Below are 25,757 nucleotides of genomic sequence, written 5' to 3'. Positions count from 1 at the left end.
AAGGCACGTTGTGGGGGGACCCTCAGCCCCGGGCGGCAGGAGTTGCCTGTGACTAGTGGCCGAGCTCTAGTGGGTTTCTCTTCCTAGACCTGTGGAGCTGGAAGGGAACCCAAGGGCCATCTAGTCCAACCCCCCGCAACACAGGAATCGCAGCTAAAGCACCCAGGACAGGCGGCCTCCTTCAGAGGAGTCTTCTGCTCCAAAGGGCCCCATATTGTGGAATACGGGGATGGGCAGAGGACAGTGAGTAGGGAAGGGGAGGGTAACTTTTGGGAGTGGGGCTTTTAGCACCAGGCTCTCTTTGTAAAAGGAGGTACAGCGGCACATGATTAAACTCTGGAACTCCTTGCCACAGGAGGCAGTGATGGCCACCAACTTGGATGGCTTCAAAGGAAGATGAGACAAATTCATCGAGGAGGAGAGGTTGATCGATGGCCGCTTGCCACAGTAAACATGCTCTGCTTCCACGATCAGAGGCTGTGATTGTTCTGAATACTGGAAACCACAGGAGGGGAGAGCGCTCCTCTTGAGTTTGAATCCTGATTGCTGCTTTCCCACAGACATTTGGCTGGCCACTGCGAGAGGCTGGGCTGGATGGACCCCTGGCCTGATCCAGCCGGCTCTTTTTCTTACGTTCCCAAATGGCAGAGCCGCCGCTTCAAGGCTGTGGTTCCAGGTGTGCTTCCCTTGGTGGGAATAGCTTCACTTCTGGGTTCAGGATCTGGTTGTAGGGCTACTCCCCTCCCCTCTCGCCACGAGAAGCCCTCCTGGGAAATCCCCTTGTTCAGAGTCCCCCCGAAGCTTCCTTCTGGGGCTGGTCCCCAGTGTTGGCCTAGCACAGGGTTCCCCATGTTTGTCAGTTCACTGACCCCTCACTGTCACCTCCTCCAACTCAGATCCTTACGAATATAAAAGGAACATCAATATATAACCAACATTTGTTCATCATCAATTACCATTACCAGGAATAATAAAATGTGAAAAATTGTTGTATTGTGGAATCATCTGATTCAACACAGATGCTTCTCGCTGGCGAGGGAGCTCCACTCTGTACATGGCCAAGGCCCTTGATTTCTGAGGCTCATGGTTCCTAATGACATTTCTCACACATGCCTCCCACAGTTCATTCCCACCCCAGGCACTTTCCCACCCCATGGCCTTTATCCATTCCCTGCAGGGTCTCGTTGACCTTTGTGTGGGGAGGTTGTCACTGCCAACCGCTTTTGGGCACCCTGGCCCATGGGGAGCACATGGGGATAAAAAGTGAAGCCTCCTTGGGATGAGGCCCTTGATCAGGCATAGGCAAACTCGGCCCTCCAGATGTTTTGGGACTACAGCTCCCATCATCCCTAGCTAACAGGACCAGTGGTTTGGAATGATGGGAGTTGTAGTCCCAAAACATCTGGAGGGCCAAGTTTGCCTATGCCTGCCCTTGATGATTAGTGAACCAAACTGGGCAGCTCCAGATGCCGCAAACCCCCCACCCCAACCCAAATGACCTGTTGTTGTTTCAGCCAGAAAGGGCCAAACTATTGCTGCTTTGGTAACAGAAAACATAAGATGGCCACAGCTCTGCTTTTGGTTTTAGGGGAGCTCCTTCCACTCCCAGCCACATATTGCTGTTTTCTGGCTCTCAGGGCATTTCAGCCAACTTCCCAGAAAAACATGCCAATGTGTGGATATCGCCGAGATTCAAGGATCTGGGCTTCACCTCCTGTCTCTTGACACCGCGTTCATAGTGCCTACCCCCTTACAGCAATGCCAGCAATGGCTGAGCAGGAGTCTGCTTGACAGGTGCTCAGTCTCTGCTGCCCCCTCCCCACGTAGCTCACCGGTTCTCTTTGGGACCCCTCTCTGTCTCACGGGTGGCTTGAGGAGTCGTCTCTTCGCTGGACGGCTCGCAGCTTGAGAAATGTGGGAGCATCCAAAATGAATTGACCTGCTGCACAGCTTGCAAAAGGACTGTGTAAAAGGGTTCCCTTTTCAGAGCAACTCAGCATGTCATTCATGTGGCCTGACTCTGCCAGCGTGTGCCAGGATGACTGCCATGAGCCCAAACCTTGTATTTTGTTTGAAAATGGAGATTTTTTTTTAATTCAGCTGAAACATTAAGACTTGGGAAAGCCTCGTGGCTTGATGGTTTAACGGCACAGACAAGGTGAAATTAGCATAGATTTTCTTCAGGAGGTGCTGCTATGCCTCTGTTTCCCTCTCCCTATCCCCCCTTCTCTTGATTCTCCAAGGAAAATGGGTTTTGTAGCCTGGGGAGGAACGGCCTCTTCATGGCTGTAGTTGGATGTGTTTGAATTAGAAAGTCACCCCACCATTGCAAGCCTTGAGTGTGGTTTGCTGTGGACGTGGATAGGCTTAGGGGAGCTGGCCACTTTCATAAATCTTATTATGTAGGCAGTGGCCTCTTCTATGGAGACCAAGGCCTCTGCAAAGGCGCATGAGAGTGATGCCTTTGGCACAAAGGATTAGAATCGGAGCCATGCGTATGAACATGGCCTACCTTGTGCTGCTCAGCTGTGCCCGACCTGAGCTGAAATTCCTCAGCAGAAGGGCCAGTATATAACTAAGGGTCCCCCTACCCCAGCACAACTTATTCTGAGCTGGTGAATATCTTGCATTTTTCACAGAATGGAGAGAGAGGCTGCCCCTTCTCTCACCTCAGAATCAGTGGAGCCCTAATCCCCATGCAGCCTTGATCCCGATAACATGAGTGCTAGAGCTCTTTGAAAATCAGGGTATGCCTGGTGCTCCCTCTTGGTACCCCTGGGAAGTGGCCAGGGTGCCATCTTATTCCCACGGTCATTCAGGGGCTGTTGTGTCCTGATTGGGGCAAGGCAGGCCAGTAGTTGCAGCACCACGGAAAGCTCCAAGTTGCCAGATTTGCTCCAGTGAAGCTTAATGGGTGAGTTGAAGCCACAGTGATTCACACCTGAGTTGCATCCCGTCTGGACTACTGTCATGCGCTCTACATGGGGCTGCCTTTGAAAAGGGCTCAGAAGCTTCAATTGTCTCAAAGAGCTTCAGCCAGAGTGTTGGCTGGTGCTGGTTACAGGGAGCAGACAACTCTCTATTGGTCTGTTTCTGGGCATAATTCAAAGTGCTGGTTATGAAGAGAAGAAGAGTTTGGATTTGATATCCCGCTTTATTACTACCCGAAGGAGTTTCAAAGCAGCTAACATTCTCCTTTCCCTTCCTCCCCTACAACAAACATTCTGTGAGGTGAGTGGGAAGTGTGACTGGCCCAAGGTCAGCCAGCAGCTGCATGTGGAGGAGCGGAGACGCGAACCCGGTTTCCCAGATTACGAGTCTATCGCTCTTAACCACTACACCACACTGGTTATGACCTATAAAGCCCTACATGGCTTTGGTCCAAGCTATCTGAAAGACCGTATTCCCTTGTTTGAATCTGCCCGAGTTTTGAGATATTTGGGGGAGGCCCTTCTCTCGGTCCTGCTACCCTCACAGGCACGCTTGGTGGGGACGTGGGTGATGGCCTTCTCTGTGGCGGCTCCTCCCAGACAACTCCCTCCCTAGAGAAGCTAGACTGGCTCCCTCCTTGCTGTTTTTCCATCAGCAGGTGAAGACTTCCTTGTTCCAACAGGCCTCTCAGAACTGGCTGCTTCTAACGAAGGGGCTGGTGCCTTGCTGCTTTTATTGTAATTATCTGTATGTTTTAAACAGATTATCTAGATGTATATAGTTAATTTGTATCAACATTTATTTTAATGATATTCTTTCCTGTGTTTTTAGCAGTTATTATTTTTATCTGTAAGCTGCCTTGAGTCCTGTCAGGGAAAAAGGCCGGGTATGTAAATACATAGGAATACATATATATCATCATCAACATCTTCACATGAAGAGCAGTCTATAATTTTAACAAATAATAATATTAATAATAATAATAATAATAATAATAATAATACAACAATATTTTATTTGTACCCCCTCCTTCCCTGGCCGGAGCTGGGTTCAGAGCGGCTAACATCATATAAATAATACAATCTGCATAAAAACAAGCAATCAGACGATTAAAATAAAGGAATGAAGAGCATTCCTGCCCTGTGCTTCCTGCCACGCACTCAGCTCCTGACCCAGGAGAGGAGCTGCAGAGCGTCTGGAGCAGCTGCCACGAAACCAGCTTTTGCAACATGCCGCCCACACTGAGCCTCCAGCTCAGCCACAGAGGTAGCAAAAGGCGAGAGGTGCCCCCTGGCCCGGCTGAGTCACCCTTGGACCTCCCACTGGGCAGCTCTTTCCTCTGTGTTCGATGCCTGCTTCTTCGCCACCATAGGGATTTGGAAGCTGCCTAGAGCAGCCTGCAACATCCAGCAGGAGCCCAAGCTTCCCCTCCCTTGTTTCTGGGGCCTTTGACCACCCTCTCCCACCCCACCCATGCCCCCTGGCCAATCTCAGGGGGGAAGCTAGTTGGAGAGGAGCTCAAGAGTCTTGTACCAAGCGGTGCACAATCTAGCTTGCCTCTAGGGGCTCCAGCCCTCCAGCTCTGCTTTGTGTCTCCAGTTTTTTGGGCGAGCCGCTGCTTCTGACATGGCAGCACCCCCTGGCGCTTGGCCTCCCAGCCGTGGCTCTGTGGGCATTTGATGTGGCTTTGCCTGGCTCACCTTTCTGTGCTCCTGGTAGGTGAGCTGGCCCTGGAACAGGCCTCCCGAGAGCTCTCCCGCCTGAGCAGACAGCCGTATAAACAAACACCCTGTCCTGTCCTGAGCACGCTCCAGCCTCTCGGAGGCTTGTTTTCGGCTCTGACCCCGCAACCTTTCCTCCGGTTGGCAGCGCGCTGGCGTTGACAGTCCGGGTGGTTCAGCCAAAGTTGAGAGCGGCTTAGCTGGAGGAGGAGCAGTGGCTGGGATGGTCTGTGTTACTCTGCAAGACCCCCTCGAGGCTGCGCTTTGAATCTGGTGCGCATTTCAAAGCATGTGTTAAACTTTATGCGATACTGATTAAAACGGAGGGCTGGGGGGCGAATTGGCGCGCAGCCCTGCAGCCACATCTGCCAAACGACATGCAAGGAAATGTCTTGCTGCAGCCGAGAGGGGCTGAAAGGCTCGTCTGAGCTGCGCTGAGTGATGAAATGGGGGCCGGGGTGGGGTGGGAAGGACACCCAGTCCGAGGCATCTTGATGCGTGCTGTGCCCGCACAGGCGTTCTGCATGGGCTTGGGTGAGCCCTCTGCTCATATGGTCTTTTAATTTAGGGCCATTTATTTTGCAAGCCCATATGGTAGTGATAGTGAGCTTTTTATCGTGTACTACTTGCTCTGCCTTTCAGTTTGGCAGACGTAAAAAAAAAAAAAAGGAGGATGAGCACAGTTTCTCTTAAGACCTGTGTAGGGCTCAGGTGATGTTTGAGCAGCCTGTCTACCTAGGGATGTGCTTGTGTGGGTGTTTGCAAGTGGGTCTCCATGATGGTCTCGGGCACAAAGAGAGACGCTCCCCATCCCTGTTTCTGAACTGGGGATTCTGCCAGGGGTGGGACTTGGTGTCCTGTTGGGCAGCTGTGAGCCCCCCTGCTCTTTCCTGCCACGATTTCCTCCTGGTGTTCCTTTTGATTGTGATTCTCGCCTCATTCCGGAGCACAGAACCCTGGTGACTTTCCTTCATTTGGTCTCTCGTTGAATTTTGGCGTTGCGTATGTTTTGAATTTTTCTGTGACCAAGGCTGGCCTATGGTTGAAATGAAAAATAGGCTTGCCTCATACCATTTCATCAAAATACAATTTACACGGTGCCTCGGATACTCCTCAACCAGGAGCCCTCCCCAGTACCCTGCGGATGGACGGGTGAAAAAGTCTTGTGGTCCTTGTGGACCATCAGAGCAGTTGGCTTTCACATGGCTGGGTTCTCCCTCCAAGTCCTCCTGTGTCACTCAAGCTCTGCTTGCCGCCCCATCAGTGCTGGTGGTCCAAGAACCAACATCCTCTGAAGCATTTGAAATAGTCTCAAATCCTTCAAGAAGTGAGGGGACCCTGGCGCTTCTTCTGCTAACTCCTGTGTGGTGGTGCTGAAATTTGCTGCCTGCAATGCAGTCTGCATAGTTCTGAAGAAGGCGAGCCAGAGTTGAATCGTGGCTTCTATTTGTCCTCTTAATTTTTTTCGGAGGAAGACATCGAAGCATCTTGAGAGCTGCTTATTTCTTCTTCTGTGGGTGAAATGTGACCCTTTTGGATGAGCCCAAATTCAGAGACTGGCAGAAGAGGGGCAAGTCAGACAGGAAATGCTACTTTAGTCAGTCTCCACCTTGTGCTTGTGTTGATCCTACGGATAAAGCTAATCCCTGTTTTCTGACTCCTTAGAATTATTTTGTTTATTTGCTTATTTCAAAAAAATTAAATGCCTCTTGATTGTATTAAAAACCTCAACCAGTCGTGAACAAGAATGGTTTTAGGTCTCTAACATGGTTGACTTCTTAATACTTAGGGAAGGTTTCTGATGTTTTATTGTGAGAAAGACAAACCACAATAAATAGGGAAGAGCTAAAGTTCAAAACAAGCCACAGTTTCCATATTGCCGTCTCCTTTTTGCTCTCCATTTTTATCCTTTCATTTTTTTGTGCCACTTTCTGTTTCAGTCATTGTGGTGTGACTGTGTTTTGATATTATTGTGTTGGCTGCCTTGGGTGGTTCATTGTTCAGCCTGAAAGGTGGGGTGCGTGAGCTCCAAACAGATGAATAAAAGCTTGCACCAAGCATTCATAAGAAAACGCTGGTGGGATCACGGCCTGATTTTTCCCCGCCCAATGTCTTGACCACGAGAGGCCTTGCTTCCTGACAATGGCAAGCCTCAAATTCTACTGGACATCTGAAGGAAGAGCAGCTGCAAGGGCATCCCTGAATCCCTTGGCTGTTTCTACGTTGTGCAAGGGAACCCTAGTCGAGAAGACAGCCCAGCAGGTAGTGGAGATGTTGAGGATTGGACAGTGGCGGCGGCAGCGGCAGCATTTGTGGCAGCCGATAATTCAGTGACATGTTGCTTTGAGATGCTTTTAAACTATCACTGGGTCAGAGAATTCCCTAAGCAATGGCTTGCTTCTCCACAAGCCTTCTGCGTGCTCCATGTGCGTGACGCCTGTTCCCACCCCCTCACAAGAATCACAATTCAGATTCTAAAGAACCTCTGTTTCCACCCTCTGTTGTTGTCTGCCAGAATCTCCTGCCCAAGACGTGGCTGTTGTGTGCCTTCCATGGCGAGAAGCTCTCCACCCCGGACTCCCTTGTCTCTTTCTGTGGGGCCACTCACTCCTTCCTTCTACAGCTTGTTCAGGTTAAATTTAGAAAAACCAGAGCAGAAATATTGAAGCCACATCATTGCGAAATAAACAAACCTGAGCACCTCACAAGCCAGTAGGATGCTGAGTGCAAAATCAGAGTTGTGCTTGCGATGTAACGAACTGGCTTTCTGTATGCTATTGATATTTTCAATCACTATTTTTCATGGTGAAGGAAACAAGGAAGCAGAGTTAATGTTCTCCGATCTCGTGAATGCCTAATTCACATCCTAGATTGCACTCTTTGAACTTTTCTTCTTAATGAATGAAGAGTGGGGTGTCCAACAGGGGAAAGCCCTTTTCTTGGACTGTGATACTTAGCATAGCATTTCTTTGAATCCTTCGGCCAGGAATGCAGGTGATGGGGCGCATGGGTGGGCACAGCACATGCTTGGTGCAGAAGAAAGTGTCAGTGACCATCTCCTTCAACAAAAAGCACTTAGGGTTGCAGCATGGGATGCCTTCCACGCTTTTGCTTGGGGAGGGGCGGGAGAGAAGCATCTGTGTGTGGACGCGAGTGATTTCAGGTAGAAGAACAGCTGGCAGTGCACCCCTCCCTGCACACTGCTTCCTCGTTCCCCCTTGCAGCCTCCCAAGGCTTCTCTTCCTTATTGAAAAGGCCTCTGGGGCTTCTTCCACATGTTTGCATGTGGTGCGTAAAGCTCACTCCTGAGATGTCGAAAGGCCTGGAAGAGAAGATTGGAGGCTTTGGTGGAGATTGCGGTTGCACCTTCCCATTAACCCACCCAACGCGAAGTCAGCCCTGCTCTTCTGCCTCAGCCAGTGCCCACGGCCAGCCCCATTCCAGCTGCCCCTTGGGGTTGCCTGGGCACCAGTGATGGTTGCTTGGTCTGACTCTGCAGGTGGAGCTGGTGGGCCTTGCCTGAGGGTCGCCAGGGTTCAGCTTCCTGCTCTCAGCTTTGCCGTTGCTTCTCTGCAGCGTGACTTTCGGAGGCCAAGTTGCTTCGCCGTTCCGTGACTCTGCCCTTACCACCCAGCTCCTGGGAGTGCTGTGGAGCCACCATTAATTGGTGTTTTGAAGCTCCCTGCGATCTCTGGATGACGAGTGATCTCTCTGTGTGGCAGGCCAGGCTCCTGCTGCCCCAGCTGCTCTTGGGACCATCCAGAATCGACGCGGAGAGCAGAAGAAGCTGGGATGGGTTTGGTTGTCTCGCTCCTTCTTGGCTGACGGCAGGGTGTAACCGTGGGGTGCTGAAAACATTAATGAGTGGATTTGTAAGAAAAAGGGAATTTGGCGTCTCCGGATCAAATAAATTTGTTGTATATTATAAATTTTATATATTAACGAGCAAAAAGGAGTTTTTAAAATGTTTTTCTTCTGCCCTGTTTCTATTAGCAGCAAATAGGAATATGTTTCTAATAACCTTCCTTGTTCCTAGCCAAGTTGGCAAACGCAATTGTTTTCTGTTTCATCTTATTTCAGGGTTGGTGGCATTGCCTCAGAGTGAATAACCCTCTTGGTAGGCTCTCGGGGGCTGGGTTTAACCCCTTGGGTGGCGGAGGGTGTTGAGCGAGTGCCAAGGATGTAATTTCTGGAAGGTTCTGGCAGAGGTTATGGAAGAACTGGGCGAGCCTTGCAGAGCAAACCATTCCTGACTTAGAGTCGAAAGGCTGCAAACTGGGTTTGCACAAGACGCGGCAGTTGGTCAAAGCCCAGTTTTTATTAGCCACCTGTGTGTGTTTTATTTTAAGCCAGGATTTCTGGCCCTATAAACCCGACTCTTCAGAAGAGAAAAAGAGGGAGCAGAGAATGCTGTTTAAGTGGTCCTTCCATCGTCTGCAGGATCAGACCGAAGGCCCCATTTCCAAAAGCGGCCAGAGAGGTGAAGCCAGACATGGAAGTGACAGACCATCCTTGCTGCCTTTGCCCCCACTCCAGCTGTATTGCGCAAGCTGCCCCTGAACGTGGAGGTTTGTGTGGCACATACCTGGGACAATTGGTAGAACTGTAGAGTTGGAGAGGTCCCCTGAGCCAGACCCTCTGCAATGCCGGAATCTCAATTTTGTGGGAAAGTTTTGCTCTCCCGAGTGACTTTCAGCAGCCAGGAGATAATGATGATGGTGATGATTGTATTTATTTATACCTGACCTTTATCCCTGGTAGGGACTCAAGGCGGCTTACAGATAAAAATAAGAGCAGGAAAAATCAATTATTAAGAAACAATTAAACATTGCTAGAGTTAAAACTATCTATATCTATATATCGACATCTACATCTAGAAAATCTATTAAGAACATACAGATAATTGTAATAAAACCAGCCCAGTCCCAGCTGTTTCCCCATTGAGTGTGTTTGATCAAACCACCCCTGCACCTTATTAAGGTACAGCACAGGGGAGCAACTTACCATATTCACTCAAATCTAGTGCTCACCTTATTTGGCCAAATTATGTTGCGAAAATTAAGGTTCACATTAGATTTGATGGCGCATTTACATTTGCCAGCAAATACCTTTTTTGGTTTCAAGGTTCTGAAAACTGAGGAGCGCATTAGATTCAATGGTGCATTAGACTCGCGTAGATACGGTAATAAGGAGACAGGCATCCCTTTGACTTCAGGAGGGAACGCCTGCATTGGCCTTGTTTCGTTCCTTTTCTCCTGCCCACGCCTCTGTCCCTGTGGGGACTGCTGTGGCTGCGCACGGATCCTGAGGCCTGGCAGTCTCCCGGTGCCAGTTGTGTTTCTGAGGGGAGCAGCCTCTGCCCGATGCCCCTGGCAGCGCAGACTTGGTTCCCTGCAGCTCAGCAGGGCGGCTTGTGTACTGCTGAGCTGTATCGCAAGCAAGGCAGCTTTCCATAAGCACGGTGTGATTTGCATCTTAGAAACCGCACAATAAAACCTGGGCTTTTGCCACCTAGCCAAGTTCTTGTCACTCACGGCTTCCTGGGCCCAACCGTTTCTGATTGACTTAAACAACAAAACATTCCCTGTGCGGATTAAGCTGCCGAAATGCCCCCAAGGCCTTGTTTATAGGTCTACGTTCTTTCTTTAAAGAGCGAAAGTGAGTATTTTAATAGTTTCCATATTCCATAAATCTCCTGAAGTAGGACAACACAGTTGGGCAATGCTAGATGCTTCTCATTACCCTTAACAGGAAAAGCCTGACTAAAACGCTGGCAGATGTGTGGGCTTCTGCCCCTCGAGGTGAATCGGTCCTGACTTGAGGATTCGAGACACCCAGATCTGAAAGCTGCGGAGGAGCCACCAGGCCACGGGCGCTTGTCTTTGGCTCTCGAGAGATGGCTCTTGGGGACTTTGGCTTTTGAAAGCTCCTGCTCTCTCCCCCTCGCCCAGTTTTTAAATTTTATCTTCCATGACTGCAGGGACAGGGAACTCACAGCCCTTAAACTGCTTCTGGACTCCCAGGTCTCAGCAGCCGGCTTGGCCAGGGCTCAGGGATGATGGGAGCTGCAGTCCAGCAGTGCCTGGAGGGCCACAGGTTCCCCATCTCTTACCTCTGGAGGGCCGCACATTCCACAGCCTCACCCTCCCTGGGTTGGAGAAGCAGCGCTGCCGTCACCCAGACATATGGCAACTGAAGCGCTGGCTCCCTAAACAGAAGCTCCAGGTATGAAAGTGATAAAGACAACTGGATTGTTATTCCATTTATTTAACTAGCTAGTTGCTTGCTGGCATCCCCTCGGCTTCCTGAGCCCCCCCCCCTTTCTTTATTGGGGGACCGGTCCCAGTTCCTCTGTTTTCACAGAGAGTGGGCTTGCTGGTTTTGCACGAGGGTGTTGCTGTTGCACAGAGGTCCCTTGTATGGCGGTGATCTTGGGGACGATCACTGACAGGGGAGAGCTGTCTAGGCTTTCGAGCTTTTTCCTTCGGTTAACAGATTGCGACTTTTGCATCAAAAAAAGATGTCTAAGTACCGCAGTGGAGGTCTCTGCACTTCAGTTTCGACTGCTCAAGGCGATGTGTCTGCAGAGCTTTCAACATCCCTGCCTCTGTGCAAGCGTAATGCGAACCCTCCCCTGGGGTCTGAGCACCCCACTTATTTGGAATGTGTCTTTAGTGCAGACAGGGAAGCCTGTTGAATAGGAGGTCACCTGGCTGCTTTGTTCTCTCGGTGCCAGGGCTGGGGGTTCGCAGATGGCGGGCGAGAGGGAGCCTGCCCTTGCACAAGCTCTTATCACCCCGCAGAGAAAGATTGCCTAGGAGGCATCACGCAGACTCTTGAGCAGTCCCTGGAGACCTTGCCCCGCTCAGCCGGGCCGCCCACCGCTTAATGACCACAGACCCTTCAGGGTTTTTCTCTGCTTGTGTAGTATGTAGGCAGCCAGAGGCTGTGCATTGGGTGGCTGTGGGACCCTGTGAAGCCATGCGCCAGCAGCTGGAAGCGATTTGAAGAGAAGCCCATGTTCTTTTATTTAACAAGACAAAGCCTATTGTGTCCAGGCCTCGTGCATGAAAGATTGTTCTCTGCTGTATGGTGCTGAGGGATAAAGGGTTGAAGCCTCTGGTTTGAAAAATGGCTTTGCCAGACAACAGAGCCGAGTGCTGCCCGATCCAAGTGTGCGGAGAGGTTGAAATTGTTCTTTGGTATGCAGCGGGGTCGTGCTTTGAATGTCTTGCTGACATTTCGATCCAGCGGGGAGCACTTGGAGAGGTATTTAAAGTGCATTTCACGAAAGGAAGTGCTTTGTAGTGCTGGAGCAATTCTTTTAATGTCTGGCTAAAAGGTGCATTCAAAGTTCAGATGCCAGACGGGACTTTAGAATATCGGAATGGGTTGTAACATGCTAAAAATTAATGGTGTTTTTCTTACCACACGTTTTTGGTGGCTCTCCAGTTTTTCTTTAAAGCCATCTATGAAGCGAATACCAAATGACCTCCGTATCCACCCCCGCCCTTGGGGCGCCTGATGTTCAAAATCCTCCTTCCTCCCAGTGTAAATCTTACCTTCTCCAGCAAGCTTTCCTCCCGCCCTTCGCTTGCTCTTCCCCACATGTGTCTGAGTACGGAGTGTCTTCATCTTTCCCAATTATCCTTGAAGTGTCTGTGATAAGAGAGCAGATGATAAGGGAACGCAAACCCCACTTTGCTTTTTCTTCCACTGCTCGGCTGCTTTTCAGGTTCTAGAATTTTAAACGCAATCAAAATAAAACATCTTCTGACCACTGAGAATCTCTGTATATGTGTGCGTGTATTAGAAATGCATGTTTTGTGCATCAGAAAGCAAAACACCATTAATGGCATAATGTATCAGAGTTCGAACAATTTCTGCCCTCGGACAGCTTTCTACTGTCAAATCTGCTCTAAAGTTATTTATTTAGTTTTGAATTTGCATACTGCCCTTCATCCACAGATCTCAGGGTGGCTCACAGCAATGTTTTGATTGTCCGTACAGATCCTTCAAAAGTACTCATTCTACTTAGGAGTAAGTCATGTGTTTTTTTTATGATGGAATTGTAAGTGTAGGGGATCTAGACATAACACTGGATAACTTCAATTGATGTTTGCAAAGCTATGGAGGCCATTTATTTTTTACGTGGTAGGAAGGGGTGGTTTCTGTCCTCAATCCCTCACACCATCAGTTTAACAAGATTGCAGCTTGGAGGGGCCTTGGCTTTCTTCTGCCCATCCATGTTAATTGTGCCAAACATCAGAGTGGCTTCAATGAATAATAATAATAATAATAATAATAATAATAATAATAATAATAATATTTATACCCCACCTATCTGGCTGGGTTTGCCCAGCCACTCTGGGCAGCTTCCAACAAAGATTAAAAATACATTAAAACATCAGTCATTAAAACCTTCCCTAAACAGGGCTGCCTTCAGATGTCTTCTAAATGTCATATAGTTGCTTATCTCTTTGACATCTGATGGGAGGGTGTTCCACAGGGAGGGCACCACTACCGAGAAGGCCCTTTGCCTGGTTCCCTGTAACTTCGCTTCTTGCAGCGAGGGAACCGACAGAAGGCCCTCGCCACCAGAATACTTGCTCTTAGTGCGTCCCACCCACCTTGTAGACATTTCCAAAAAGGTGGAGCATATGTACACTGCTGGATTTCATCTTAAACATATCTGTGTGCTGACCCAAATGAGAACTTGCTTCACCCCGGTAAGATTCTTGAATGGCCATGGGCTATGAGCTGGACCGCAGGCTGCAGGTGTGCCTCGGCACTTGGGCTGTTTGTGTTTGACTCCTGGATGCCACTGGCTGGAGTGAAAGAGGGAGGACCCAAAGGATTATAGCCGTGTAGCCCCAAAAGCTGCACCTTGAATTGCCACCATTTTCATTACCATTTCTGATTGACTCAGAACAATTGGAGTTGTGGGCTTTGAATTCTGGGTTTGAGAAAAGGACGAAAGGCCCAGGAAAGTCTCTTTCTCTAGGGGCGTTCTGTCTTTCCTCCCACCCGGGGTCCACACTTCTGCCGAGGTTCCTGAGTAGCAAAGCCAGGCCCAAGAGACAGGGCTGAGTTTAAGCCCAGCCCAAGAGGGTCGTGTCTCGTTTGAAGTGCCCCAGAATTCCTCAGAGAATGGGGCAACTGAAGGGATTGTTTAAGCAGCTGCCCATGTGGAAGTTCAAGAGAATAAACACAGTCATCTTGTCTTTTAGTTCAATGGTTATTTTTTTTCCTCTTGAGAAGTGAATGTTTCTAATTTGAGGGGAGAGAAAGTTTCATTTGTTTGTTTTTCCATGGGTCAGAACTCCAGGAATATAAGAAATTAGTGCTCTAATCTAAACACACCATTAGTTAGGTCTGCTCTTGGCTTCTTGGCACAGATTTCTGCCCACACCAAAAACAATCTTCCCCCTTCCTGTCATTTGGCTTCAAACTCCAGTATAGAATAAAAACATCAAAAACCCCCGTGCCTCTCAGGACTAATTCAGAAGTTGCATCTGCTAGGTGCTATCAGTGTGAGAATGTCAGATGTTTCAGTTTACCTGCAAGTAATCCCTGATATGCAGCTCTTTCCCTGTGATCATGTTCTGCAATAATCAGTTTCTATACAAAGATGTGATTCTGGTGAGATCTCTGCCTGAGTGATTAGTACACAACGTTTTTAATGGGTAAACCAGAATGACGAATGCATGCCTTCTGCTTACAGTGTCTGTCTGTGCTGGACTTCTAGTTCCAAATCATGCCTTCCAAAGTAAAAGGTTAGTTTTTAGCTGTAGGAGACCCTTTCCCACATGTTCCTAACCCAGAAGCTTGATGTTGTCTCACCCCCAGGGTTCCCTGGACAGAAGCACAGCCCTGGTCTCTCCTTCAGCTCAGAGGTTGGCTCTGCAATGGTCCAAACTCTACAGCGCGGCCTCCCTTGCTTTCCTGTTGACGCATTGGCCCAAGGCCACTTGCATCAAGTCCAGTAGGATGGCTGGTGCTGCTACTGACACGTGAAGACGTATTTGCAGAAGTAGGATTTTGTGCCAGAGCGGCTATTGCAGAAGAGGCCCTGCAGCTGAAGCCTCGGCACACCAGAGGGGGATTTTCAAGGGCCATTGACTGGGGTTTGGAAGACGTGCAGGTAGCAAGACAGTGAGACTTGGGAAGGTAGAGATCAGAGTCAGTGCAGGTAACTCGCAACTTAAGCACATGTAACTTGTGGATCTTCAGCTTTATACACTTGGCAATTTTTATTATTTTTTATTTTTAAATTAAAAAGCGGTGGAAGGGGGCAGGTATCTGGGAAAAAAGACTTCCCACCTACCACCTAGCCTGATTTTGAACATGATGTGGACATTAGACACCATCCCTGGAACATGACCCCAATGTAATTACCTTTCCCAAGCATTTTAGTGTGTCCTCCTGATTCAGCAGAGACTAACGCAGGAGTTCTTGGGTGGTTATTCTGCTCAGTGATAAAGAGTTGGCTCATAAGGGACCAAGGGACCACAAGGTTCATACATTGATGGGCAGGGGGCTGACAATGTGGCCCTTGAGCCAAAGTCCAGTAGCAACTCTAATCTGGTTGAAAAATTGACCACTTCCTGCAAGTGTCCGAATAGCAAACACTTCTGAGAGGCAAGGAGACAGAGAAGGCAAGATAAGGGGTCTAGCTATGTTGAAGAGAGGCCTGGTCCTGTAGGCATTGACAGGGTGGATCAGGCCTGAAGAAGAGGGGTATCAGACCTCTGGGTATCCAAAAATCTCAGTAATTTGTGGATCTGCAGGGTGCCTGCTTATAGGCAAGGGGTTTCTTGATGGGCAGTGAGCCATATTCCCTTAGGCAGCAAGAGAGGGTCAGGGGGGAAAGGACTGCAGGGTCTTCTGTGGGGCTCCAACTTTGGGATGCCCTCCAAGTTTTTCCATTCCTGTTGTTCACTACAAACTTCTTGTAAGGAATAATTAATGCTGGAAGTTGTTTTCTCTCTCTTTCCTGGTCCGTTTCCCCTTTATGGACTCAGCTATACAGCTGCAAATGAAACATTTTAAGTGTCTTTTAAGTGCAATATGCAATGTGACACTAGATGGCGATGGTGAGCCTTACGGGAAATTCAATTTATTTTTAAAAAACACTTTAAAAAAGGCATTTTCAGAACGGTTTTTATGTGTGTGTGTAGATTCCACCCGTGTCATGTCTCTTAGACCTTGCCCCAAGGTTCACAGCCTGCCTTTTCCTAGACATTTGCAAGCTGCTTTGGGAGCAGAGCAGGATTAAAATATCCTATGATCACAACTGTAATAATCACGGCCATCATCAAAAGGTGATTATCTTAGGAACAGGGCTGGACAGAAAGAACATCAAGTGCTAATTGCCTCAAGGGCTGTCGTTACCTGGCAGATTGCTGCAAGTTCTCCATGAGGGATCGTGGCCCTTCAGGAACAAGAGCCCTTGGGGTCTCCCTGGCGAGCAAAGGCAGTGGCGTTTTCCTAGGAGATGCAAATCGAGACTCAGTCTCATTAGCAGTGGAAGATGCTTGCTGGATGGAAGCCTTCTTGCCAGGGCTAATTAATAGCCAAACAGAGGCACACGCTCACATTAGAGGTGGAAAAGTTCCGGGGACTAATTAGGCTTTTGCACATGTGTTGTCACCAACGCACAGCCTTGGGAGGTCATTAACTGAAGCTGTAATGGCACCACGCTCCGTGCGCAGAGTGAAGCCAGGCTGTAGACCTGGGGCCTGGGCAGCGTTCAGTAGCAATAGAGTGCACTTGCGAAGGGCAGTGGGGACTTGGGGAATAACCCCACATAACTGTTGCTGAGTTTATTTTATGGGCCATGTCTTCTTCCTGCGTGCCAAAAATCAAGGTGTGTGTAACTGTACTTCCTGAAAAGCCTCTGTGACCTGTCTGCTCGTCTCTGCGCGATTCCCTGCTCTCCTCGAACTGTTCCATTTCCCCAACGAGGAGGTTCTTTGGGAGGGATCCCTTGCTTCTCCCTTCCCCTTCTGATTTTTGTGGCCCCTTTGAAAGCGGAGGGCTTAGAAGTTTCACAAGGAGAATACCTTGCGTTCAATGGCATGTGCAGAACAAATGTGAATTGAACTCCAGAATAATTCCTTCAAGGACCGGGTGCCTTGATGTGGTAGCTTGCTACTACTCTGTTTACACTAGAGAGCTAAGTGGGATTTTGGGGTTGCTGGGAAGCTGACAGCTTGTGGTCCTGTGCAAAGTTTCTGCTTTTCGTGGGGATGAAAGCAGAAAAGCCTAAATGGTTATTTCTAAACAGTTTGAAAGTTTGCTCTCTTTCCAGGTCCAGAGACAGCCTGCCAGGATTGTGGTTATTGCCGTGGTAAAACTTTGGATGTGAAAGAAGTTTCAGAAGTCGGCTTGCGTTAGAATAACAAGATAAAGGACCTTATGGGAATTGGAGTGGGGAGGGTCTCGAATGGGATGCAGCTGAGAGAGGATTCATCTCGGGGAGTTTCTCTCTGACCTCTGGCTGCGGGGGGGGGGGGAAGAGGGGGCGAAAGCTGAGCTTGAATCTCAGGGAGGGAGGCTTGGGGGTGAACGGGGCTGCTGTGCTGTGGGGCCTGGCTTTGTCCTCCTTGCCATCTCGGCGCTTATCAAAAACACACATGTGCTTGGCACAGACTGCCAAGTTACTTCCCTGCGTAGAAAATGATGCTTGCAGCCCCCTGGATGTCTTGAGCTGGGAGTTCCTGGAATGGCTAGGTGCTCTGGGGTGTTACTTCTCCTTAACAAGGGAAAGGGGCCATAGCTGTGTGGGAGAAGGTCCCAGGTCCGGTTCCTGGTGAAGCTCTCCTTAGAAAGGCTCTTGGCCAGCAGGGCTGGGAAAGGCTCTGCCCAAGACCTCGGGAAGACCCCAGGGTCAGCAGGCTCTAGATGCAGCAAGAGGCTGGCTGTGATAGGCAACAGCTTCATGCGCCCGGTTCAAAGCTCCAGCTGCTCTTTCCAGGTTATTTACTTATTTATCTCACCTATTTCCATGCCACCATCTCAGGGGTTTCCATGAAGATTGCCCAAAGCATATGATAGATAAAATCAAATGAATCCTAAAAACACAAGCCTGCGTTAAAATACCTGCTAAAGCAGGAAGGTCACAATCAATTGCCTGAAGGGGAGGGGGCCTGTCTAATTTCAGTTCTGAGGTGGGAAGGGCCCACAATAAATACTGAATGTCTGGCTTCTGGTGGATGCAAGCTGTGCACCTGGGCCATGGGGCACCCCCAAAGGCATGGGTAGGCAAACTAAGGCCTGGGGCTGGATCCGGCCCAATTGCCTTCTAAATCTGGCCTGCGGACAGTCTGGGAATCAGCATGTTTTTACATGAGTAGAATGTGTGCTTTTATTTAAAATGCATCTCTGGGTTATTTGTGGGGCATAGGAATTCATTCATTTCCCCCCCTTCAAAATATAGTCTGGCCCCCCACAAGGTCTGAGGGACCGTGGACTGGCCCCCTGCTGAAAAAGTTTGCTGACCCCTGCCCAAAGGAGACCCCTTCTTTTCTCCTCCATTGCACCCTTAACAGCCCTGACAGGTAGGCTAGGCTAGGAGATGGCGACTGGTTCAAAGCCACCCAGTGAGCTCCAGCGCTGAGTGGGGATTTAAATCGAGGTCCTAGTTTAACACTTTGACTGCTGCTGCCGCATCACAGTGGCTTTGGGTTAATACCCTTTGGAACAGCGGTAGCCAACATGGCGTTTTTGACTGCAACTCCCATCAGCCTTGGCTACTGGTCAGGGTGCAGGGTGATGGGTGGGACTTGTAGTTCAAAGCAGTTGGTAGGGCACCACTTTAGAAGCTTGGCAGATGGAGAGCGGCCACTAGTTGGCTTGGTTGTGCGCAGGAACCTTCTCTTTCTGCTTTGGTCTTTGCCCTAGCAGGCTCAACAGGGCCGATGCGCGATTTGGGTTGAGTGCTAACAAAATGCTACAGTGTGAATTTCTTCCGCAATATACCTCAGATTTTAAGCGGAGGGTGGGTTGGGGGGAAGCAGCTGAACAGACAAGCAGCCGCTCCTTCCTCTGAAGCCCAAATCAAAAGCATCTTGGGGCATTCCTACGTAAACTGGAGCTCTTATCTAAACCATGCGTCAGGACTGGCTTCAGAATCATCACGATCAGTGAAGCCATCAATGGAGATATCCTTTTGTGGCTTTGATTGTTACAAGCATTTGGGGAGCCAAAAGTTAAACAGTCTTTCCATGATAATTCAAACCTGTGTCTTAGGCCTTGCAGACAGCTTTCATCAGCTCTGTTCAAGATCAGCGCTTGCTCTTCCTCAGCAACCCCCCCCCCCCCAATTTCATGGAACAGTTGTGGATGAAAGGCAGAGATGAGAATGGCAAGAAGGACTCTCCCCCTCAAACCTTGGTCTCCTTGGACATCTCACAATTTCAGACTCAAGAGACTCAGTAGGGCAGGCATGTCCAAAGTCCATTTTTGGGGCCTAATTTGGCCCGCCAGTCGGTTTAATCTGCCCCCCCCCCCCGCAGTTTATTTCCTGGGGTGAAATCCTAAAAAACCCCAACAACTTCAATCCTTAAAAAAGGTCAAGAACTTTGGTTGGCCCTCTGGGCGGCCCTCATGGCCCTTCACTTCATCAAATCTGGCCCTCTTTGAAAAAAGTTGGACACCACTGCAATAGGGACTCTGAAGAAGGAAAGCCAGGGCTTTTCCAACACCTTGTCTGAGAACTGTGGCATCTTTTGCCGATTATCCTGGAAGAGAACTTGCTTTGCTCTCTTGCGTTTACTGGCCAGCAGCATGATACCCTTGAAGCCTGACTGACCTCATTTATTTATTATATTTATGAGACGTCTCATACAATAAATCCTCCTGGTGGCATGCAAATAAAAAGAGAATAAAAACGAAGCAATAAAACCAAAGTAAGCTCAAGAGCACAAAACCCCAAATACAGTGAGTGGTACCTCGGGTTACAAACGCTTCAGGTTACAGACTCCGCTAACCCAGAAATAGTACCTTGGGTTAAGAACTTTGCTTCAGGGTGAGAACAGAAATCTCGCAGCAGCAGCAGCAGGAGGCCCCATTAGCTAAAGTGGTGCTTCAGGTTAAGAACCGTTTCAGGTTAAGAATGGACCTCCGGAACGAATTAAGTTCTTAACCCGAGGTACCACTGTACAGTGGTACCTTGGTTTATGAACTTAATCTGTTCCGGAAGTCCGTTCTTAAATCAAAGTGTTCTTAAACCAAGGTATGCTTTCCCACAGCAGCGGGGACTCAGTTTACAAATGGAACACACTCAACAGGAAGCGAAACATGTTCTTATTCCAAGGCAAAGTTCACAAACCAAAACACCTACTTCTGGGTTTGCAGCGTTCTTAATCCAAGTTGTTCATAAACTAAGCTGTTCTTAAACCAAGGTACTACTGTATAAAATCAGCACAATCGAATGCTATATACAAAACAAAGCATCCCACAGGTACGTACATTAGCTCCACTCACTGGCTGCACCAAGGGACTCAGAACTGGACCTTGAAAGGCCTGTGGGAGCAGGAGAAGCAGCAGTTGTGAGCGTCAGGTGGCTTCCCCAGGGGAGAGCATTCTACGGCTTGGAAGCCGCTACAAAAAAGGCCCCGTCTTGTGGAAGGAGCACATGCATTGGGGCTCCCCCTCATTGCAGTGGCCGCTTGCCCCAAGGAAGAGAACAGAATGTGGCCAATTGTCTGTGCCCGAAGGGATATAAAGTTGAGCATTTTCTCTTGTGTTTGAAAGATGGCGGTTTGTATGTTCTTAAGGTGGTCGAAAAGCCATGAAGTCATTGGGAAAGTTGAACCGCCTGCTGAGACTCTGGAAGACTTGACCCCACTTAAGACTGGAGAGACATCCATGTGGCTTATTAACTTACTCAATAACAGTAATTATCGGACTCTGGGTGGTGTTTGCTGTTGTTTCCCGCTTTCAAAAGGACCCTCAATTCTCCCGCCAAGTTCCATTCCCTGCCAGGCCTGCTGGTGATATTTTCCTTTTGGGAACCATGTGGCTGTGAGAACATGCGCCTTAGACCAGAACTTTTTGATGCCTAAATTAAGACTTTCCCAGCTCTGTAGAGCCTGCATGGGAGGGAAGGACGTGGCTGTTCTTCGCCCTCCCTGACGCTTGGCTCTTGCTGTGTTTAGTAGTCCACAGAAGATCTGAGGCTTCAGATTTCAAGCTGTGCTGTCAGTGGTTGTCTCTCATTTAGAAGGTGTGCAGTGAAGTGTCGGGCTTGGCAGCTAACTAGTCGCTGGTCTTGCTGGGTGTCTTGCCCTGAACAAGCACTTCTCTGTTTGTGCCCCAGAAGGACTTCAAACTGCATCCAGAGAAAAATCTTGATGTTCTCATTCTGGAGCACAGCAAAACCGGCCAAAGGAATTCGCTTGCCTGTGACTCCCTCGTGTCAGAGGAACTGCCCATTTCCAACAGCTATGTCTTCTGTTGGGGGTTGCCGTGACCCCACCTGTACACAGCTTAAGCCTTGTGGCATGAGCGTGACTACATTAGGCGCCTTCATTTCAGTAGATCTAGTCTGAGTAAGGACGCGGGTGGCGCTGTGGGTTAAACCACTGAGCCTAGGGTTTGCCGATCAGAAGGTTGGCGGTTCGAATCCCTGCGACAGGGTGAGCTCCTGTTGCTCGGTCCCTGCTCCTGCCAACCTAGCAGTTCGAAAGCACGTCAAAGTGCAAGTAGATAAATAGGTACCACTCTGGCGGGAAGGTAAATGGCGTTTCTGTGCGCTGCTCTGGTTCGCCAGAAGCGGCTTAGTCATGCTGGCCACATGACCCGGAAGCTGTACGCTGACTCCCTCGGCCAATAAAGCGAGATGAGCACCGCAACCCCAGAGTCGGCCACGACTGGACCTAATAGTCAGGAGTCCCTTTACCTTACTCTGAGTAAAGCTTAGTTGGTTGCTTGGTGTCAAAATCGCTGCCCAGGCATGCTCACAATCTCTCTCCCTGCCTGCCTGCAACAGGGCAAGGTATGTGGTGCTGACGTAGGTCAACTTTCAGTTTGCAAGATGCCCTGCAAGCTCTGATAAGCTGCTCCCACAGGACATGGAGCAATGGATCCAAACTACAAGAAAGAAGATTCCACCTAAACATTAGGAAGAACTTCCTGACAGTAAGAGCTGTTCGACAGTGGAATTTGCTGCCAAGGAGTGTGGTGGAGTCTCCTTCTTTGGAGGTCTTTAAGCAGAGGCTTGACAACCATATGTCAGGAGTGCTCTGATGGTGTTTCCTGCTTGGCAGGGGGTTGGACTCGATGGCCCTTGTGGTCTCTTCCAACTCTATGATTCTATGATTCTCTTCCCAAGCGGTTCTTTTGTTTCCCAAGGTGCGTTTTGTGTCTGAACATGCTCCCCACAGTCACTTAAGGTGGTAGCAAATGCTTAGGAGTTTTAAAATGAATATTTATAAAAGGCCCCTGGTGGGAGTCGCGACCCTTGACCTCTGGGGAGGCAGGCTGGGACGGTGGGTCTTGTGTGCTCTCTCTACAGCTGCAGTGAGGCATGTTTAATTAATACTGGAACAATTAGCTTGACAAGTAAATCAAACTCAATTTGAACAATAACATTTTCCCAGACCTTGCATGGTAGCCAGATGTAAATGCAAACCATTTTGTAAGGGCTTGGCTCTCCCTGCGCGGCTGAGGCTACTTACGGGTTGGTTGTTTGCCTCGGAACAGGCTGGGAACTGGGGCTGCGGTTGCCCATCTTGGGGAATTCTTGGGGCTCTCAGAAGCGCCTTTATGGCTCAGGGCAGGCAGGTGGTTAGAATCATAGAATCATAGAATCATAGAGTTGGAAGAGACCACAAGGGCCATCGAATCCAACCCCCTGCCAAGCAGGAAACGCCATCAGAGCACTCCTGATATATGGTTGTCAAGCCTCTGCTTAAAGACCTCCAAAGAAGGAGACTCCACCACACTCCTTGGCAGCAAATTCCACTGTCGAACAGCTCTTACTGTCAGGAAGTTCTTCCTAATGTTTAGGTGGAATCTTCTTTCTTGTAGTTTGGATCCATTGCTCCATGTCCGCTTCTCTGGAGCAGCAGAAAACAACCTTTCTCCCTCCTCTATGTGACATCTTGGAATACAGAACCCCACAGTACTCATGTGTGCAGGTGTGTGTGTACACTCAAATGGAAAACAGGCCTTTAAAAGACATGGGCAATAAGTCTTTTCAGAGGTGTGTGCTTCCTGCCATCAGCGATGACCAGCTTTTGCAGAGAAGGCTCAACTAGAAGTTGTGGTTCACATAAAAGTCTTGACCGGACTCTGAAGCCTGGAGCAGGTCTTAAGCCTGGGACCTCAGGCACGTCGGACAAGGAAGTCAGTCTATATGCATTGCCACAAAGGCTGGCCAAAGGGGGAGTTTCAAGAGGACCTGATAGTCCTGCAAGGCTGCCCCAGCTTATTCCCATCAGCCAGCCCCCTTTGCTAAGAGCTTCCTGATCAAGCCCCCTGCTTTTTTCTGAGCCACAAAGGGGCTCCTCTCCTTCCTGCTTCCTTCCTTGCTGCCCCATCGGACCTCTTCTTGCTTCCAGCCACAGCAGTTTCCCTGCTTACGTGGCAGGAGCTGGCTACGAGAAGAACCTGGTTTGATCTTTCATGACCTGCCTACCTGGGATGGCTCATGTAGGACTTGCTTGGCCACCTTGAATTCCTGTGCTCCCTGGGGTCACTCGGATGTCCAAAGCCCCAGGAACCCTTGAAGGCTGCCATGGTGGGCAACCTCAACCTCATGGTGGAAATTTCAAACTCTTATGATACACAGTGAGAAATATTGCCTTAGGGCTGCCGCAAGTTCATGTTTTGAGAGAGTCTGGTTGGTCAGATTAGTGATCAGAGTTGGGGGCTCCAGAGATGGATCTAGATGGCACTGCCCTTAGAAGATCTGTGGGATCCTTTGGGTTCCCATGCTTGGGCAATGTTTTAATCAAAGTACACCAAACTCTCTGCATTACCCAAGACTTTGCTGATGAATCAGGGATTGGGTCACCTCCACAGAAATAACAGGCAACCAGTGAATATATTTTTTTCTTCCCAAAATGAAGGCAATATTGAGATCCTGAGCTAATAGTTGGGTTTCTGCACCTTGAACCAGCTGAAGTTTCTACCTTCAAGGGCAAACCCAGCACAGTCCCTCTGATGCACATCCATGTGCCGTGGCGTAAGGACGTGGGGTGGCTGGAGGGAGGCAATGTTCCATCCCGCCTGTTGAGCGACGCTGCTTCCTTCCATCTCCATGGTATATTAATTGCTGTCCTTGTTCCAAAGCATCCTTTTTAAGTTAGCTCAGAGAATGTAAATGGGTAGAATTGGAACACAAAGCATGAATCGTGTTGGGCATCCTCCTGAGTGCCCTGCAGACTCTCTCCAGTTGGCATTGCCTGTGACCTTCTGAGCGGACTTGCGGATCAGGAGCTCCTCCCCTTTTCTCAAGCAGGAAGTGTGTCTGGTCTGGTTCAAATAATGAAGAATGGAAAGTACAAAACGTTCCATTTAGGTTGTGAAATGAGGGCAAAGTTCTTTTTATTATTTTCCTCTGGGTTTAATATGGGACTTTAACTGCGCTTAGAATTGAGGTATTGCAGGGGACAGTGTTTAATACTTGCTAATATTTTCCTTCTCCCTAGAAACAATACTGAAGTCTACAGACCATCAGGAAACTGTGGTCTTGCGGTCTTTCTTTCTTTCTTTCTTTCAAAATCCCTTCATGCAAAACCCTTATTTGTATATTCATGAAACCATTAGGCAAGCCTAAAATGCACATTCAAGAGTCATCTTTGGATTTGTTTGGCCTTTTCAGGTGAGGTTCTGCCATCTTCTGCACGTGTAGAAGGCAGCAAGACCCGGCTCCTTCTCCTGCCACACAAGACCCTTTGTCCCTTTATCTTAGGGGTCACCAACCAGTTGCTCTCGGTGTTTCTGGACTCCAGCTCCCATCACTCCCTGACCATTGGCCATTCTGACTGGCGCTGGTGGGGGTCTGGACATCTGCATCTGGAGAGGTACAGGTCTGCCATGCCTGCCTGCAGAGTGCCATCGGCCACTGGGCAGTGGTCCCTTGGGAACGCCCTGCCCCACCACCTCTCCTTCCCTGTCCTTTCTCGCATCCTGAATTCCACTGTGTGTGTGTAAAATAGGGGTCAAGTGGTCTCTGATTCTGCCATCCGCTTTCGCCAGTGCATGGCATATGTGGAGAGCATAGTTTTTTTGGGAGCTTCCAGTCCAACATTTCTAAGAGAGGTTTCCCCTTCCACTGTCTCCTACTATAATTAAAAAGTCCATCCAGGAGCATCACCATGTGATTCCCCCTCTCCATCCCGACACGTAGGAGGTTCCTGTATTCCACCAGGCCAGGCTGTTTGTCCATCAGGGCCTCATATTCTCTACTCGGACTGGCAGCAGCTCTCTGGAAGATGTCAGTCACACTACACTCCCTGCAAAGCTCCTTTCTCCCAGAGAGAAGTTACAGAGGCATGGAACATTTTCCTCTTGGGGAGAAAATTAGCTGGGAGTTTGAGCGGGACTTGGAGTGGGTAAAGTCAGGAGGAAAGGCTGCCATGAAACCCGAAGTAGTCCTTAAATGGCAGGAGGCTCCTGATGGGTGCTTGGCAACCACCCAAGCACTTTCCTCCTTTCCCATTCCTGAAAGCGACCCCAAACTGGCATGGAACGGGGCTGTGAGCTTATAGCTGCTGCCGCTTGCTGATGATTACCATGAAGGATAGTGAAATTGCCATCCTTCCTTTCCCAGCTGGAGGCCTGGCATGATCTGTGGCAAACAAGGCATCGCTTCTTCTTTGGCTGTGGCCACCCATTCCGCTTAGGAGGGCCACCCAAGAGCCCTCCTTCCCTCTGCATTTCTTTCTGAGTACTGGCAGGAGCATTCTTTGGGGTGGCGGGGAAGTAAGAGAACTTGCTGTTGCGATAAACGTAACCCGCGTGGAATAAGCTCAGCAAAGGCATTCTTGGCTTGTACCTGTGGTAGCTACTGCAACAACTCAGCCACCACCGGTACAAGCCAAGAATGCATTTGTTGACCTGACTCCATGCCCGCCGAGAACCGCTGCCTGA

General features: G+C 49.3%; 1 protein-coding gene across 3 annotated transcripts in view; it reads left to right on the top strand.

Annotated features, from left to right (window-relative positions):
- Positions 1-25,757, top strand: part of LOC308485361 (exocyst complex component 6B-like) — an 81,225-nt gene that overhangs the window by 50,824 nt on the left and 4,644 nt on the right. Inside the window, exon 7 of one of the 3 annotated variants that reach the window (XM_081021186.1) lies at positions 7,168-7,707. The exons of 1 other annotated variant lie outside the window; for it this stretch is intronic. In XM_081021186.1, coding sequence (XP_080877312.1) covers positions 7,168-7,368 — 201 coding nt within the window. In that variant the 3' untranslated portion in view covers positions 7,369-7,707. Of the gene's footprint in view, positions 1-355; positions 416-7,167; positions 7,708-25,757 lie in introns of those variants that run through there. One more of the 3 variants, XM_081021191.1, reaches the window with a different exon arrangement.

The sequence above is a fragment of the Podarcis pityusensis genome (genome assembly GCF_964106645.2).
Source record: "Podarcis pityusensis genome assembly, chromosome: 9".
In the NCBI taxonomy this organism is placed as follows: Eukaryota; Metazoa; Chordata; class Lepidosauria; order Squamata; family Lacertidae; genus Podarcis; species Podarcis pityusensis.
Note: the sequence above shows the minus strand (reverse complement) of the source record. Positions and strands in the feature narration are given on the sequence as shown.